At 44.0% G+C, this 19788-nt stretch overlaps 1 protein-coding gene across 1 annotated transcript in view; it reads right to left on the bottom strand.

The window, feature by feature from the left end:
* LOC138669862 (transcription elongation factor A protein 3-like) overlaps positions 1-19788 on the bottom strand; it is a 334979-nt gene that overhangs the window by 44507 nt on the left and 270684 nt on the right. Inside the window, exons 12-13 of the mRNA XM_069756695.1 lie at positions 18304-18450; positions 4226-4297 (exon numbers count right to left, since the gene is read on the bottom strand). Of these exons, the coding sequence (XP_069612796.1) occupies positions 4226-4297; positions 18304-18450 (219 nt within the window). The remainder of the gene's footprint in view (positions 1-4225; positions 4298-18303; positions 18451-19788) is intronic.

The following is a 19788-nucleotide window of genomic DNA, read 5'->3' as shown; positions in this document are numbered from 1 at the left end:
ATAGTGTAAATCACTATATAAGACCAGAGAAACATGACTAAGACACATGCCAAAACTGGGGTACCTGTACATGTACAGTGTGCACATACCTGCATAATTGGGGATGCCCATGCAGTGTAGGTAATCTCCCAGGGGTTCTCTGTCTTGGTGTTGCTTCTCTGATATTCCAGACGGATGATGTTTAAAAGCCTCTTTGTTGATGATGTAAGTATACTGTATGTAGTTAATCTTTATATATACATAATCATTATATGTATTTAATCCTTATATGTACTGATTAACCTTTGTATGTTAAGTTCATATACATAAGTGTACGCACTCACACTTTTCAATCATACTATTCCTTGAATTTTGTACTTTGCAATAAAATTGCATTGTATTGCAAGTGTTCTTTAAAGCCGTATCTGAGCCTTAGTGTTAAAAACATGGCAAATAAAATTGCCGAATTCTCCTATAAATAATTCTGCAAAGAGGGAACCATCATACCATTAAAAAATACAAGTGGATTTTCATGAGCCCATCCAGTATGTGGGTTCAAAGGCGTAATGGGGTGCATATGACTATGCAGCAGGGCTGGCCTTCTTGTCAATGTGTAAAACAAAGGATTATGGGAGTACAAAATGCATTTTGTGAAGTGGATTTTCATGGGCCCATCCAGTTTGTGGGTTCAAAGGCGTAATGGGGTGCATATGACTATGCAGCAGGGCTGGCCTTGCTAATGTGTAAAACAAAGGAGTACAGGAGTACAAAATGCATATCTTGAACTAGATTTTCATGGGCCCATCAATTATGTGGGTTCCAAGGTGTAATGAGGTTCATATGATTATGCGGCAGGGCTGGCCTTCCTGCCAATGTGTAATACAAAGGAGTACAGGCTTACAAAATGCATATTGTGAAGTGGATTTTATGGGCCAATCCAGTATAAGGGTTCCACGGCATAATGGGGTGCATAAGACTATGCAGCAGGGCTGGCCTTGCTGCCAATGTGTAAAACAAAGGAGTACGGGAGTACAAAATGAATATTGTGAAATGGATTTGCATGGGCCCATCCAGTATGTGGGTTCAAAGGCTTATTGGGGTGCATATGAATTGGTAGCAGGGCAGGCCTTTCGTTCAATGCAACATTTTTTTCAAGAGGCCCTCCTGGACATCTTATGAAAGGGGTATTGTGGTGCATTGTAATTCTTGGCAGCCCATCCACTCACGGCATAGGCTACAACAGTTTAGGAGACCCACTGCTTAATAATAGCCCTTTAAGAAGATTAATGTTGCTTCATGTACCAGTAAAAATAGGCTCTGTTACTTTAAGAGTCCCTCCTTCATAAATGAAACAAGATGGGTCTGCTTATGTGTCACACACCACATGGGCAGCTAGGGTTGTTAAATGTTACAATGACATTTCCCAGTGAATGTATTTGTAGTGGTTGAAAGCAATGTTAAAGTTGAAAAACGCTTAAAAAACGCTGCATCTGAACTAAGCCCAAGTGGGGGAGGAAATTTTCGGTCTGGGGTTAATTATTTGGCCTTACAGGTAAATCATTAATCTGTAAAGGATATGCCTTCACATATTTCCCAGCAAAATCCGTTTTGGTTTCATTTTAGTGTGTTTTTGTGGCACCGGGGAAAAATGGCATGAATCTCGGAAAAAATTGTTCAAAGCTGTGAACTAGGAGTCAGGAATGCCTCCAGGAGCGATCCCCATGATGTTCCTGTGTCATTTGAGCAGTGTTTCCATCATTTTCAGATGGTTTTAGACCTTAAAAGGACCCCCGGGGGGATTGCGGTAAAAATACTCGGGTCTCCCATAGACTTACATTGGGCTCGTTGCTCGGGTCGATTACCCAAGTATTCCAATCTGCTCGACCCGAGCAACGAGCACCCAAGCATTTTAGTGTTCGCTCATCACTAGCTTTTGTATGAAGTATTAATTACCGTATATACTTGAGTATAAGCAGAGATTTTCAGCCCATTTTTTTAGGCTGAATGTGCGCCTCTCGGCTTATACTCGAGTCATTATTCCAGGGGGTCGGCGGGGGAGGGGGAGCGGCAGGAGTCGGCAGCTGTCGCATCATTCTCACCCCCTCATGATGCAGTCTTTGAATGTCCCTGCTTCTCTGATGGTCTCTGGCACCTGCAGCACTCCCTGTGTTCAGCGGTCACTTGGTACCGCTCATTAAATTAATGAATTTGGAATTTTAATGAGTGGTACCATGTAACCGCTGAACACAGGAAGACCTGCCAACACCAGAGAGACCATCGGAGGAGCAGAGATCGCAGCAGGAGGGCGAGAATGAAGGGGGAGGGGGAGCCATGCGATATTCACCTACCTGTGTTCCACCACCGAAATGTGTCTTCCGAGTCCTCTGGCTGTGACATTCAGATCAGAGCTGCGATGACCTGTTTATTATGTGCTCTCTGCCTGAACAGTCACTGCAGAGACCCGGAAGACACATCGGCGTGCGGCGGTGGAATGGGGACAGGTGAATATCGCAAATGTCGGGGACCCCAGTACCTAGCCCCCAGTGACGAGAGGTGAGTATGTCATTTTTTTTTTAATCGCAGCAGCAGCATATGGGGCATATTATTCAATGGAGCATCTTATTCTGTCGAGCACCTTATGGGTCATCATTAACTTTTTATGCAGCATTATATGGGGCATATTTTAATATGGAGCATCTTATGGGGCCATAATTAAATTTTGTGCAGCATTATATGGGGTATATTTTTTGTATGGAGCATGTTATGGGGCCCATCTCGAACTTTATGGAGCATTATATGGGGCTCCTGATTCAATATGGATATTCAAAAACTTAGGCCATGTGCACACATAAGGATTAGGGTTGAGCGAAACGGGTCGGCCATTTTCAGAAGTCGCCGACTTTTGGCAAAGTTGGGTTTCATGAAACCCGACCCGACCCCTGTGTGGGGTCGGCCATGAGGTCGGCGATCTTCTGAATCTGGTATCGGAATTCCGATCCCGAGTTCCGATATGTTTGCAATATCGGAAATCGGTATCGGAATCCATATTTAAGTGTAAAATAAAGAATTAAAATAAAAAATATTGCTATACTCACCCTCTGACGCGCCCTGGTACTAAGCGGCAGCCTTCCTCCCTTAGAATCAGCGCGTGAAGGGCCTTAGATGATGTCGCGGCTTGTGATTGGTCGCGCGACCGCCCATGTGACCGCTCGCGCGACCAATCACAAGCCGCGACGTCACCGAAGGTCCTTCAATCGCTGCTTGTGATTGGTCGCGCGAGCGGTCACATGGGCGGTCGCGCGACCAATCACAAGCCGCGACGTCATCTAAGGCCCTTCACGCGCTGATTCTAAGGGAGGAAGGCTGCCGCTTAGTACCAGGGCGCGTCAGAGGGTGAGTATATCAATATTTTTTATTTTAATTCTTTATTTTACACTTAAATATGGATCCCAGGGCACTGCATTGGGTTTCGAGTTTCGGCCGACCCCGACCCCGACTTTTTTATAGGATCGGCCAATTTCACTCGACCCGACTTTTGAAAAAGTCGGGTTTCGTGAAACCCGACCCGATCCTATAAAAGTAAAAGTCGCTCAACCCTAGTAAGGATTTTATGCAGAAATTTCCTGAACAAAACCGGACTTTTTCCGCAGGAAATCTGCATGTGTTTTTTGTGTATTTTTATTGCGTTTTTGTGCAGATTTTTCGCATTTTTTCTGGAGCTTCAAAATGCAATAAATAGCGGGAAATCCGCAAAATTAATGAACATGCTGTGTTTTTTTCTGCGAAGCGTTTTTATCGCGGAAAAAAAACACAACATGTCCACAAAAATTGCAGAATTCATTAAAAATGATGGGATGCTTAATGTATGTGTTTTTTAAGTGTTTTTGCCGCGGAAAACCGCCGAAAAAATACGCAAAAAATCCGGAACATGTGCACATAGCCTTAACCTACTGATGTCTCAATTAATTTTACTTTTATTGGTATCTATTTTTATTTTTGAAATTTACCAGTAGCTGCTGCAATTCCCATTCTAGACTTATACTTGAGTCACTAGGTTTTCCCAGTTTTTTGTGGCAAAGTTAGTGGTCTCGGCTTATACTCGGGTCAGCTTATACTCGAGTATATACGGTACTTCTATTTCAATTGGCCAAATATTTATCACCCCTTTAAATTTCACCAACTGGGAGGTAATACTGAACAGTCTACGACTAATTAGTGAACATACTCTGAACAAAGCAAATCTTACTTTCCAACGATGTCCACACTCATTGCATAACACAAAGGTTGTCATTGGTTCATCTGCACTCCGTGTTTGCACCTGTAGGAATTAAAGAAAAAATTCCTGAGACAATTAAAGCAAATTTACTATTCAAATTGAGTCTTAATTTTGGATGTACTTACCATGAGCAACATTTTTTTTGGATAAATCACTGTATATTCAGCATTGTCTGATTATATTAGTTCACCACTGTACATCAGATATTTGTATTCTGTAACTGCACTATGCTACTAATCCCAAATTGAAATTAAGCAAGAAATAATTATGCTTTATTTCTGTATAGAAAGTATTAAAAATTAATTATTATAGAGCGTTGGATTTTATAATAGATTATATATGCACCGTTTATTAATGGGATGAATGGTGGAAGTGCTTAGATTATTATTATATATATTATACATTATAATCACCAGCATTGATGAATTATAAAATGAACAGTGATTAAGTGCTGGCAGTGTCATACTCAAATTTGAAAAAATTCTTATGTTTATACAATACCTGAAAATCTAAACCATTAAAGAAAAAAGGGCACAGCATTTACCAAGATATCATTGTTAATAGTAGTTCATATCTCATATAGAAGAAGAAATAATTACAACTGCATTACTCAAATAACATTAGGAATGTTTGTAATCTAATATTGACAATCCACTCATCTGATCTTAGAGGAAAGAGACAAGTTATATTATTTGTGAGGCAGTGGCCGGTATTATATGCGAGGGTTGGTATGTGTCCCTCAGGATGTGAAAAGAATCATATGGAGGTCGTGAGAGTGCATTGCAGTTACAGGCATAGCTGTGATTGCAATGCAGAATAAAAGTAAGGGTAGCTTTGGGCAAGCTATTTGTCCATGTCAGATTTAGGAAAAATCTGTCATAAGCTTTTATGTTTGAAACGGACTATAGGAAGGTAGTTGGATTGGTCCGTTTCATCTCCGGCTCCGGGTATTCCATGTGGCCCATAGCCACAGATTCAACTTAAAGGCCCTGTAGTAAAGGGTTTGGTTGTGTCTGTTTGGTATGCAAGCAGGCAGAGCAGACAGCCCTGCAGAGCACTACCTGTGTGAGGCAACACAGGACCAAGCAGAGCCAAAAAGCCTGGCACCCTCAGCGTACACGTTGGTGCCGTACAACACAGCAACCAGTCAGGGACAGCCTTTATTTTCTTGGCTGTGATCCGGAGGATCTGTTTGACCTTTTCTGTTTGTGAGTACACTGTAAATTAAGCAAGACTTTATTTTGAACTTTTGCCAGGTCACTGCCTTCTCACTGCACAGCGACAACACCGTTGCGCTACATGTGGCTGGAGAATGCGGAGCAGTGTGAAATGAGGCATACCCCAAAGCATGCTGCATGTCGATAATTAAGCCAGAAATGCTACAGCTCAAGCCTGCTGACAAAATGGAGGAACTTTTGAAGCAGTTGGTCCTCTCTCAGCAGGACCAACAGCAGCTATAGTGCCAGAAGGAGCAGCAGCAACGGCAGCAAGAGATATTTAATCAACAACAGCAGCAGACAAATAGCCTGTTGATCCCGCAGATCGCGGCTATGCGAGAGGCAGCCCCACAGCGACTATTTTCCGGTCGGAGGTCCATTACAAAGTCTGGTCAGCGCTGAGGAAGATGAGTCCTGAGGATGACATGGAGGCCTTCCTCACCATCTTCGAACACACTGCAGAGCGGGAGAGTCTGCTGGTGACCCAGTGTGCGGAAGTGGTGGTCCCCTTCCTGATGGGAGATGCCCAGAAGACCTACCTGGACCTTAGTTGGGACAATGCTCTTGAATATGTGAAATTGAGAGGTGAGATCCTTGCCAGACTGGGGGTGAATACCTATGTGTGGGCTCAGTGGGTATACCAGTGATACTTTGCAGAGTCTTGTCCCACCAGGTCTCAGGCATATGACTTACTGCTGCTGGTAAAAAAAAATGGCTCCAACTTTAGACCTTAACCCCACTCCAGATAGTAGAGAGGGTGGTAGTTGACAGGCTGGTAAGGGCTCTGCCAGCAGCCATACAGTGTTGGGTGGGACAAGGGGACCCAGGCACCCTGGACCAAATGATTGGACTGGTTGAGCAGTATGCAGCCACCTAGGACATTATACGGGACACTGCTCCACTTCAGCTGTCACGTAAGGCCCCGCCAGCTCAAGAGCCTGGGAAAAGTCCATGACCCTCCACTGTGGCCAATCTGGACCAAGCCCATACTGAGGGGATATCCCAAAAGGAGAATGACATCAGACCCTTGTCCCCTAAAGCAACCCCAAGGTCCCCTCGAGTTGAAGTTATTAAGTGTTGGTGGTGCCAAGGACCTGGACATGTGGCTGCCAACTGCCTCTAACAACTAAGCCCATGAACTGCAGATATATTCACCAAGTGTCTATGTATGCCCAGCCCGTCTGCACCGCAACTACAGGCAATGCCGGCAGAGAGCCCCAACTGTTCCAGGTACTCATCAACGGGTACCAGATGGAGGCTCTCTTTGACTCAGGGAGCTAAGTGACTCTGGTCCAGTGGTCACTTGTTACCATAGGCAACTCCAGTGGACGTAAAGTTGGGGTAGTAAGTATCCATGGGGAACTCCAAGAGTACCCAACTGCTGAGATTACATTTTACACACCGTGTGGAGAAACCAAACATGTGGTGAAGACCCTTCAATATGAGACTGTGCTGGTAAGACACTTGCCCCTGTTCTGGTCCCTGTGGGAGACCAGAATTAACCCTCCCAGGATAAATGTTATTCTGGGAGCGGAACCCGTAGATCCTGAGTTAGGGATCACCAACCCAGGGATAGAGTGTAACCCTGATAGGTTTCTCCTAAAGGTATTGGCAGGAGAGGTTGAGGAGGCATGATCAATTCCTGAGCTGGAGGTGTCCCCAGGTAAGTTAGGGACCGCTCAGCTTCAGGATTCCACTCTGGCCCAGGCTTGAGAATGGGTAATAGAGATTAATGGAGTGGCTCAGCAACCAGGTGCTGAGACCGTTTTTCCTTGCCTGGTTATACACCAGGAGTTGTTATATAGGCTGGATAAAATCTGGGATGAGGTGGTGAAACAGCTGGTGGTGCCCAAATCCTACCATCGAGCGATGTTTGACATGGCTCACACCCACATACTGGGAGGGCACTTAGGGGCCAAAAAGATGCAGGAGCACATATTGCAGCGTTTTTTTTGACTGGGGTCTACATGGGGGTCCAGAGGTACTGTGACATGTGTCCGAAGTGCCAACTATCCACACTCACCACGAACTACAGGAGTCCTTTGGTACCTCTGCCCATCATAGACGTACCCTTTGAGTGGATAGCAATGGACCTGGTAGGGCCTATGGTGAAATCTACCAGTTGCCATCAACATATTTTGGTCATAGTGGACTATGCCCGCTATACCCAGAGGCGATACATCTCCGCCACACCTCGGCAAAACTAATAGCCCGAGAGCTAATTTCCACATTTTGTCACTTTGGGCTACCAAAGGAGATCCTTACGGATTAAGGGACTCCTTTTATGTCCATAGACCAAGAAGCTATGCAAGTTGCTCCAGATCGAACAGCTACGCATGTCGGTATATCACCCACAAACCAACGGATTAGAAGAAAGATTCAATAAGACCCTCAAAGCCATGCTCAAAAAGGTGGTCGCCAAGGATGAGAGGGATTGGGACATTTTATTGCCCTAGCTGATGTTCGCTATCCGTGAAGTACCACAGGCGTCCACAGGTTTTTTCCCTGTTTGAGCTGTTGTATGGCAGGCATACTGCTCGATGTAGCTAAGGAGACATGGGAACAGGATCCCACTCCGCATCGAAGCGTAATTGAGCACATGGCAAGCATGTATGTATATATGCTTAAGATAACTGTCTGGATCCATTATTAGGACAGAGTTAGTTCTACTGGGAATATTCTTATACAGATATCACTCTTGTAATGTACTATTGTTACAATTTTCCCAGATGCTAGGTTATAGACACTATCTGCCCTTGGTTACCCCTTTTCTTGTCACATGGCAAGCATGCAGGACCGGATTGCAGCAGTACAGCCCATAGTAAGAAGCTGCGCAGAGCCGCATGTACAATAAAAGGGCCACTGTCAGGACCTTTATAGAAGGGGACTCGTGCCCACCCCAGAGAGTTAGCTCATGGCCAAATGGCAACGGCCTTTTGAGATATTGGGAAGGTGGCGAAAGTGCCCGGAAAAAGGAAACCTGAGCAACTGTACCATGTAAACCTGCTAAAAGTCTGGAAAGATCGGCTATGTTTGATCATGGAGGTGACTTCGGTCATACCAATGGGGAGCCCACTTGCGCTGGCCAAGGACATGGCCGGGGGTCAGGTTAAAATTAATGGTGCACTCACCAAACTACAGCTATGGGAGACTCGGGCGCTGTTACAACAGAATACAGAAGTGTTCTCAGAGCTGCCAGGGCGGACCTCGGTGATACAGCATGACATAGTCACTGAGCCCCGGGTAAGGGTACGGATGAAACCATACCGAGTGCCAGAAGTCTGGAGGCAAGCCATCGTGGCTGAAGTGAAACAAATTCTCCAGTTAAGAGTCATTGAGGAATCACGGAGTGAGTGGGCTAGCCCCATTGTGCTGATTCCAAAGACAGACGGGTCTTTACATTTTTGTAATGACTTAAGGAAACTGAATGAGGTATCTAAGTTTGACCTCTATCCAATGCCAAGGGGCGGATGAGCTAATTAAGAGACTGGAGGAGACCCAGTACTTCACCACGCGTAATCTCACCAAAGGTTACTGGCAGGTCCCGCTAACAGCATCGGCAAAAGAAAAGACCACTTTTATTACACCAGAGGGTTTCTACCAGTATGTTGTCTTGCCTTTTGGGTTACATGGGGCTCTGGCCACATTCCAGAGGCTGATGGACATTGTCTTAGAGCCTCATCAGAATTGTGTGTCGGCCTATTTCGATGACACAGTAATCTTTGGTACCAACTGGGGTACCCAACTGTCCCAGGTACAAGCAGTGCTGGAGTCTCTAAGAATCACGGGGTTAACAGCAAACCCAAAGAAATGTGTGATAGGACTCACTGAAGCCTGGTACTTTTGATTATGTGATCGGCCGTGGGGTTATTAAACCCCAAGTAAGCAAGATCAAGGCCATTCAAAATGGTACTAAGCCATTGAGTACCACACAGATGAGGGCATTCCTCAGCATCATTGGGTACTACAGCCGGTTTATACTCAATTTTGCCGGGTAAATCGGCACCCCTAACTGACCTATTAAGAGGTAAGAAGTCAGTTATGGTCCGGTGGAATCCTCAAGAGGAGGAAGCATTCCAGTCCTTGAAGTCAGCGTTGTGTGGACAGCTGGTCCTCATCAGCCCCAACTTTAAGGAAACATTTATCGTGCAGACAGATGCCTCAGAGGTTGGCCTAGGAATGGTGCTGTTGCAAGAGGTGAACAGGGATGAGCATCCAGTCATCTACTTGAGCAGGAAACTGACCCCGGCAGAGAAAAATGATAGTGTAGTGGAGAAGGAGTGCTTGGCGATTAAGTGGGCCTTGGAGTCCCTACACTATTATTTGCTTGGGCATAAGTTTAATTTAGTAACAGACCATTCACCCCTCATCTGGATGAGAAACACAAAGGAAATGAATGCTCGGGTAACCAGATGGTTCCTGTCCCTATAAAACTTCAGTTTTTCAGTGGAACATTGAGCTGAGAAGTCGCAAGGAAATACGGATGCCCTGTCACGGGCCCACTGTATGGTGACAAATGTTCAACCCCACAAGTTTGAACAGAGGGTATGTGAGGCAGTGACCGGTGTTAAAACTGCGAGGGTCACTATGTGTCCCCCAGGATGTGCAAAGAAGCATATGGAGGCTGTGGGAGTGCCTTGCAGTCACAGGCATAGCTCTGATTGCAATGCTGAATAAAAGTAAGCATAGCTTTGGGCAAGCTATTTGTCGAAGGCAAATTTAGGAAAAACCTGTCATGAGCTTTTATTTTTGAAATGGACTACAAGAAGGTAGTGAGGTTGGTCTGTTTCCTCCCCAGCTCCGGTTTTTTCATGTGACTCATGGCCACAGATTCAAGTTAAAGGCCCTGCATTAAAGGGATTGGGTGTGTTAGTTTGGTCTTGCAAGCAGGCAGAGCACTACCTGTTTGAGGCCACCCAGGGCCAAGCAGAGGCAAAAAGCCTGGTAACCTCAGCATACAAGGCTGTGCCATAGCACATGGCAACTGGTCACGGACTGTCTTTGTTTTCCTGGCTGCGATTCAGGGGATCCATTTTACTTTTTCTGTTTGTGAACATGCTGTACATTAAAAGAGACTTTATTTTGAACTTTTGTCGGGTCACTGCCTTCTCACTGCACAGCAATACACAGCTGCACTACACATTAACCCCTTCCCAACCTATGACGCATACTCTGCGTCATGAAAGTCGGTGCCAATCCGACCTGTGACGCAGCATATGCGTCATGTTGGGATCGCGTTCCTGTGGGTTGGGTGAAAGGGTTAACTGAAATTTGTTTGTTCTGTGTTATAAACTTCTGTGAAGCACTTGGGGGTAAAAAGTGCTCATCACACATCTAGACAAGTTCCTTGGGGGTCTAGTTTCCAAAATGGGGTCGCTTGTGGGGGTTTCTACTGTTTAGGCACATCAGGGGCTCTGCAAATATAACATGACGCCGGCAGACCATTCCATCAAAGTCTGCATTTCAAAACGTCACTACTTCCCTTCTGAGCCCCGATATGCAACCAAACAGTAGTTCCCCCCTACATATCTAATACCAGCATACTCAGGACAAACTGTACAACAACTTTTGGGGTCCAATTTATCCTGTTAACCTTATGAAAATAAAAAATTGCGGGCTGAAAAATAATTTTTGAGGAAAAAAAATATAGTTACTGATAACGGTATTTCTCTGAGCCCATGACGGCACCACGGAGAGAGGGGATCCGCCCATCAAGGACAGGAAACCTACAGATAAAAAGGCGGTACCTGCCTCCCACATCAGTTGTTTACAGAGCATGAAGGGAACGTTAGGTTAATAATAAAAAAATATTCAACATTACTAAAATTTCAGTAGAGATACAGCGTGATTAATTCTTAAGTACTAGCGTAATTTAAACTAGTGTGCACACCCACTCGTGAAGGGAGGGAATGTACGGAGAGAATTGCAGAGACTATACATTTAGGGAGGGACCACCGCTTCCAGAATCCCTTTTCCCAAAGGTAAGGTCCGAAGAAGAGACTAGGTCCTACCTATAGTGCTTAAAGAATGTAGAGGGAGAAGACCAAGTAGCAGCTCTACATAGCCCAGGAGGCTGCCACTGCTCTTGTTGAGTGAGCTTTAATTTTTCCCAGGGCTGACACCCCACTCGATGTGTATGACAGGTTGATGGCACCTCTGATCCATCTTGCTAATGTGCTTTTGGAGGCTTTTTTTCCCCTTCCGAGAACCCTGAAAAAACACAAAAAGAGATCTGTCCTCCCTACACTCCCTAGTGGCCTCTAGGTAATGAATCAGGCATCTTCTAACATCTATCGTGTGTAAGGTTTTTTTCCTCCTCATTTTTGGGGTTCGGGCATAAGGAGGAAAGGGAAATTTCCTGTAATCTGTGGAAACGAGAGGCTACTTTCGGGAGGTAAGCGGTGTCTGTCTTGAGAACAACCCTATCATCCAAGATCTGCGTAAAAGGGGGGCTAGCTGATAAAGCTTGAATGTCACTGACCCTCCGTGCTGAAGTAAGAGCAACCAATAGGGAGGTTTTGAGGGATAGAATTCTCAAGGGAGCATCCGCCAAGGGTTCAAAGGGAGATTTAGTTAGGGTTGTGAGGACTAAATTAAAATCCCATTGTGGGGCCTTCTGCAAGGGTAGGGGTCTAGACCTTTCTGCCGCTTTAATGAACGTGGAAACCCAGCGATTCCTTGCTAGGCCATGGTTGAATAAAGCTCCCAAGGTCGCGACCTGGACTTTAAGGGTATTTGTGGCCAGACCTTGTTCCAACCCCTTCTGTAGAAACTCTAATATGGCTTACTTTAGAGCCTGAGGATGAAAGGAATTTTTTCCAGATTTTACCATACTGTTTGGTGGTTGTTGGTTTTCTGCTTTGTAGAAGGGTCGATACCAGACCTGGTGAGAACCCTTTATCCTTTAGAAGCCCCCTTTCAAATTCCAGGCTGTCATATGTAACCTTGCTACTTGTGGTTGCGCTACTGGTCCATGGGAGAGACGATTGGGCAGGTCTGGGAGTACCCAAGGGTCGGAGATGGACATTCTCCTCACCCATGAAAACCAGATCCTCTTTGGCCAGAAGGGGGCTATCAAGACTACCCGAGCTCTGTCTTCCCATATCTTCCTCAGGACTGCTGGTATTAGTGCGATTGGGGGAAATGCATAAGCTAGCCTATAATTCCATGGAATCAGAAATGCATCTAGCACGACGGGATTCCCTACTGGGGTTATGGAACAGAAGGTGTCCACCTTCCGGTTCAGGTTGTTCGCAAACAGATCTATATCTGGTGCCCCCATCTTTCTGAGATTTGATTGAACACTGATTGGTTTAACTCCCATTCTCCCTGTCTGAGACGAGACCAACTCAGGAAGTTTGCCCTGTAATTGTCTACCCCTTTTTATGTGAAGGGCCGACAAGGACCGCAGGTTGTCCTCGGCTAGTTAGCAAATTGATTTTGTTACCTCCATTAGTGACTGGGATCGGGCACCCCCCTGGTGAATCAAGTAGGCTACTACTACCCTGTTAAGTGAGAATATCTTGATATTATGTGAGTGAAGAGAGCTCAGGAATTCTAAGAGTGAAAAATTCACTGCCAGTAGCTCTTTCATATTGGAAGATACTGCTCTTAGGTCATCTGACCAGACCCCCTGTGCTATAAGAACATGCAGATGTGCCCCGCAGCCCCTGGCGCTTTCGTCCGGGGTCACCACCTTCGAGACTGGGACTACCCATGGGATACCTCAGGTGAAAATGCTCGCATTCACCCACCACTCTAGTGAGAGTGCTGTGCTTGATGAGAAACTGAACTGACCTTCTCAATTTCCTTCTAGAGAAATTTCCTCTGCCAAGATCTGCCACTGAAGTTCCCTCGTGTGTAACTGTGGCCATTGAACTGCGGGATTCATGTTGTCATGGATCCCAGGAGAGACATTGAGTCTCGTAAGGATATGGAGGGGAGATCCCTTGCTCAAGACACCAACCCCTCCATTTTTTTGAATTTTTTTCTAGGGGTAGACAACATTCATAACTTGGATTTTATTAATTTCAGAAGCCAGCCCAAATCTTTTAAGGAACACATGACCTTCTTTAACTGAGTTTTGCAATGTTGGGAGGAGTTGCCAATCACCAGGAAGTCATCTAGATATGTCTTGTTCTCTTAGGTGTGCCATGACCTCTGCTACTCGTTTCGTGAACACCCGGGGGGCTATGGCCAGTCTAAAGGGAAGAGCTGCAAATTGGTAATGTGACTTATTACCCCTTTGATTTGGACTGCTACCCTGAGAAATTTCTCAGGTGTTTGCTTAAACTCTTTAAGTTTATAATTGTCCTGTAGGACCTATCCGGCTTCTTTCTGAGGGAAAGCATGGAGTAAAAACCTTTCCCTCTTTCTTGGAGGGGAACCTCCAGAAGACCTCCCTTCCCCAACAGTCCCGCAACCTCCTGTTCCAGAGCTAGTTGTTCCTCCATTGAGGATCTCCGAGATCTCACAGGGAATGTTGCATAGCTTCGATTTGGTCTGAAGATCTCCCAGCCAAGTTACCCAGTCATGCTTTGTGCCTAACTGCGTCATCGTGCCCGCGCATGCGCACCAACCGGTCCCAGAAGTGCTTTGCGGTGGCCCGCCCCAGTAAGGGATCGCGCCTCTGTGCGCCTGCTTCCTGGTGCCCGGCCTCCGGGAACCCCAGTGGTGGAAGATTTCATTCTGGGGAAGCAGTTACCTGGCACTGCTTCCCCCCCACCCGGAGGGACCCCTCATGGTGGTGTGCTGCCGGCGACCGCCATGAAGAGGATTCTTTGGGAGCAGCGGTCTCGCTTCCTGCTGCCACTCACTGCACACCCTAGAGGCTCACTGACCCCAGTGGTGGCACTTCGGGTAACCACACCAGCCGCTGCCTGGATCAGTCTGATTGGCCCCGGTATTCCCACGAAGATTCTAAGGTATGTTTGCCGCAGGTTCCCTATCATGGACAGGAAACCAAACTGATGCAGGAGAGAGGTACTGCCTTTTTATCTGTAGGTTATCATTTTTATCTGTAGGATCATTTTTGTGACTAAAAAGTTAAATGTTCATTTTTTCTTTCCATGTTGCTTCTGCTGCTGTGAAACACCTGAAGGGTTAATAAACTTCTTGAATGTGTTTTTGAGCACCTTCTGGGATCCATTTTTTAGAATAGTGTCACTTTTGGGTATTTTCAGCCATATAGACCCCTCAAACTGGCTTCAAATGTGAAGTGGTCCCTAAAAAAATGGTTTTGTAAATTTTGTTGAAAAAATTAGAAATCGCTGGTCAAATTTTAACTCTTATAACTTCAAAACCCAAAAAAATTTTGTTTCCAAATTTGTGCTGATGTAAAGTAGACATGTGGGAAACATTATTTATTAACTATTTTATCTCACATACCTTTCTGGTTTAACAGAATAAAAATTAAAATTTTGAAAATTGCAAAATTTTCACATTTTCACCAAATTTCCGATTTTTTTTCGCAAATAATCGCAAAAAATTCTTGACCTAAATTTACTAATATCATGAAGCCCAATATGTCATGAAAAAAATTAACAGAATCGCTAGGATCCGTTGAAGCGTTCCTGAGTTATTACCTTCATAAAAGGACTCTGGTTAGAATTGCAAAAAATGGCCAGGTCATTAAGGTCAAAATAGGCTGGGTCATGAAAAGGTTAAAGCTATCTATTAATATAGCTTAAGAAAATATAAATTAGAGACTGATTTATCCTAATCATTTTACTAATGGTGCATTATAAATACAATTAATATAATAAATAATAATAATAATAATAATAATAATAATAATAATAATAATAATAATAATAAAAAAGCTACATCTTATAATCTATTCCCATACTAATTTTCTTCTTCCTCTTGAACATTTTCTGATAACTGAAAAGTGATGTATACTTATGTGAAAACAATGTTTCTATGGAGCTTTGGTGCTCTTAATAACAACTTTTTTTCACCACTTCCGAAAAGATGAAGATGTGCAAAATTTTGTGACACAAAAATCTGGTCTGAAAGGTTTTTTCCAAGAATTACATTTTTTCCCCCAATGGGGCTAAGAATTTACCAGCATCTAGTTGCTAACTATCTGCCTGTCCTGCCTGTTGTCACTTTGACAGAGTTCTTTCTCTTCAGCTTTTGGCCGGCCTCACACTCAGCGTATAAAATACGGTCCGTTACAATAGCAAGGTGGCATTAACCCTTCATTACCCCATATCCCACCGCTACACGGGAATGGGAAGAGAGTGGCCAAGTGCCAGAATAGGAGCATCTGCCAGATGTGCCTTTTCTGGGGTGGCTGGGGGCAGGTGTTTTTAGCCAGGGGGGGGCAATAACCATGGACCCTCTCCAGGCTATTAATATCTGCCCTCAGTCACTGGCTTTACCATTCTGGTGGAGAAAATTGCGCGGGAGCCCACGCCAATTTTTTCCGCCATTTAACCCTTTAAATTAATAGCTAGGGCGCTCAAATTTTGCACATACACACTACTAACATTAGCAGTGTGGAATATGCAAAAAAAAGGGATATGAGATGGTTTACTGTATGTAAACCATGTCTCATATGTCGGGTTTGGAAAGGAGATAGCAAAATTCGGCAATTGAATTACCGGCTTTTAAGCTATCTAGCCCTGTATGAAATCTTAATATATACATATATGTGTCTCACTGACATATATATATACCCCTATACTATGTGTAGACATTTATTTTACCTATTCTATTGTAACCTGTCAGTGTAATTTTACTCTACACCGCACTGAATTGCCGGCTTTTCTCTCTAACACCGCTGCGTATTTCTCGCAAGTCACACTGCTGGTCCGTGTGTAATCCGTATTTTTCTGGCCCCCATAGACTTTCATTGGCGTATTTTTTGCGCAATACGGTGACAAACGCAGCATGCTGCGATTTTCTACGGCCGTAGAACACCGTATAATACAGATCAGTAAAATACGGCTGATAGGAGCTGGGGCATAGAGAAGCATTGTACCGTATGCAATCCGTATTTTCTGCACCTCTCTTACGTCTGTAAAACACGCTAGTGTGAGGCCGGCCTTTCTCTGTGGACAAGACATTACTGCAGGTGTCATGCTGATTGAAACCCAGCCCCCACTATGTAGGTGCTAAATACTAAATTACTAAGTAATGTCCTGTATGTGAGGGGGACTGTTAATGTTATCGGTACAAGGATAGGAGCTTCTTTGTAAATAATTTTTGAATGGAGACTTTAGTATTTGGAGCACAGGGTATTGTCAAAATATACTATGTGTGGGGCAGGGAAAATGACTATATATACTGTATGTGTGTGAGGACAAATGTCTTGATGTGATCACAGCAGGCCGGGTTGTACAAGACCTGTATCAGAATAGGTTACAGAGTCTAGAAAGAGGTGTAAAACTGTGTTTTTTTGTTTTCTTTTTCCAGGACTTGTCGATTTTTCTGTGGATTACCCTCTGTGGATTTGTTTCAGATTTTTAACTTGATAGGCATAATCTACAAGAAACCCACAACCTTTCTCCACATTAATTGACATGCACGGGATTTAAAATACTCATCCAAGTCAATTTACAGAACTATATTGTATATCCATTTCTGGAAAATAACTTTATTGTATTATTAAATCTTGAAATTTTTCCATAATTTGTGAAAATCATAGTAAAAAATAATGGACAGTGATGCAGCCTTAATGCAATGTGTGGGGAAGGGGACTTTCTTAGGCTGATTAGCTTTTTCTCTTGCATGAAAAAAAGTATTTGATTTTCATCAGTGTTTGGTCTTTGCGTCAGTTTTTAACATCAGTTATTTTCTCATATTTAAAAAAAAAAACAAAAAAAACATTGCAAACCTACCACTACTACCCCTTTTTTGTTATGTTCAGTTGTAACAAGTAGCTGTGAGAAACAAACAACACATATGGACCAATGCTCACCTATACTATACTTCACATGGGCTATTTTTCACATGGACCTCAACTAGAGAATGTAAAAATAGTAGACAGCTCCTGTCTTTGTCTACTGTGTGGGTGGGCAAATGGAGTGGCACAAAGAACCAGCTACATCTGCACTTTGTGGACCTGATGACTCCGATAAACTAAGATAACCATGTGAATATTGAAAACAGGTTGCATAATTGAATCCTTGTGCTGCCTGTGATTTTCAAGGACCCATTGACTTGTTTGGAGATTTTGATCAATGACTTGGATTAAAAATAGGCAATTGTCCATATTTTATTTTTGTTTATCTAAAACCCGACATGAATGTTGGAAACTTGCCTATAAAACTATAAGACATTAGGGTGACTTGAGCTGAAACTTCAGAGTTTCGCTATTAGCCACAGTCGCAGGGGACTTTGCTCAACGAACTGCATGGGGCCCAACATTTTGTGATGGCTGCCCTGGGACCGGTCATCAGGCCAAAAGTGGCCAGTTTTTGCTCTTATTTAATTATTGCTGCTCCCCAGAAACTGCGGTTTTCTTTGTTTCTTAATCTGTTTTTTTTAATTCAACATACACTTTTAGACATATAGTCCTTTTAAGTTAGTACTAATTTGCATTGACTTCTGCTCAGGACAGAAGAGATTCCTGTGTTTGCATATTAGTGATGTATGTGTGAAGGGTCTGACTGACTGATTACATTCAATAGCTAAACCAGCCCCCTTCTTTGACTATAGATCTGCTGTGACAGAGAAGGGGGCTGGCTTAGCTGTTGAAATAAGCCTGGCATTTGAACCATAAGCCACTTGTTTTAATCTTGTGTTTAAAAGTAATGAATGGAAACGGAATCTGCATAGAAGCCTCATACAGTGACCAATATCTATGTTAAACAAGTCACTTGCCTGGTTATAGGTACAGTTCTTCTTCTTACACTTGTCACATTGAAGTAAGTCTGTCTGAGTGCCACCTGTCTTTGCCATCTGATGTTCTCTGATAGCTTCTTGAGTCAGTGTGTTCCTAAGCTCTTTCAACTCATCACTTGCCATTTCCTGTGATATAAGAAAGCCAGACAACCAAACACTTGGCATAATATTATTATTTTCCAGAACCATGTGTTGCTAAATATTTTAACTTGACCTAAGCTCTGTTCACACTAATGTCATGGCTTCAGCTATCCGGATAAACTACTGAACCCATTGACCCATTGGATCTCTCAGATTTACATGTTCCTTTTGACAGACTGGACTATAACACTCATGTGAACATAGCCTTAAATGTACAGCATGTCATCTCCTTATCAGAGATGATCAAATCTTTTGAAGTTCAAATTCACCAGGTTTGACAAATTTTGCCAAGTAATTAGATCATCAGCAAATTGATTTGCCATGAATTGCAATATTGCAAAAGCTCCAATTGTTCTGAAAAGACACTTTTAACACTCGAGATCTCCTAGGACTGTATCCAACACCTTTCTAGTTATCTGACACTATTAAGTCACTATTAAATTGACACAGTTGCTGTCAGAGGTAACATTATCCTGCTGTTACTGACAGGAGTAATATGTAATTTATTCCATAATGCCCTCCACTTCCTCCCCACTAATATGCTTGCTGGAGGCAAAAAGCCAATTATAACCTGCATATGTAGCGCTACTCTCGGACAGCTGGTGCCAATGGTGGTGATATTGGTGCTGATGCGAACAGCTCATACATTTCTAGCAGCTTACATTTTTCCTTTACCCTACTCTGTCCAATACCATTGCCACGTTTTCTTTTCTGATACATTTTGTATAACACTTTTATAAATTTTTTAACATTCTTGCAACTTCAATTAATCAACCATTGGACTTGGAAAACAGGTGGGCAAAACCAGACATGCGCATGGACACCAGTAAGGCCGGGATCACACATGCGAGAAACACGTCCGTGTCTCGCATGTGAAATCCCTCCTCTGGCGCCGGCACTCCAGAGCGGAGCGTGCGGCCACATAGCAACACATGGAGCCGCACGCTCCGCTCTGGAGTGCCGGCGCCAGAGCTTGGATTTCACATGCGAGACACGGACGTGTTTCTCGCATGTGTGATCCCGGCCTAAGACTTAAGGTACCTTCACACTGACCAACTTCACAACGATATCGCTAGCGATCCGTGACGTTGCAGCGTCCTGGCTAGCGATATCGTTGAGTTTGACAGGCAGCAGCGATCAGGATCCTGCTGTGACATCGTTGGTCGGAGCAGAAAGTCCAGAAACTTTATTTCGTCGCTGGATCTCCCGCAGACATCGCTGAATCGGCGTGTGTGATACGCCGATTCAGCGATGTCTTCACTGGTAACCAGGGTAAACATCGGGTTACTAAGCACAGGGCCGCGCTTAGTAACCCAATGTTTA

This window comes from Ranitomeya imitator, chromosome 3 (assembly GCF_032444005.1).
Source record: "Ranitomeya imitator isolate aRanImi1 chromosome 3, aRanImi1.pri, whole genome shotgun sequence".
NCBI lineage: Eukaryota > Metazoa > Chordata > Amphibia > Anura > Dendrobatidae > Ranitomeya > Ranitomeya imitator.
Note: the sequence above shows the minus strand (reverse complement) of the source record. Positions and strands in the feature narration are given on the sequence as shown.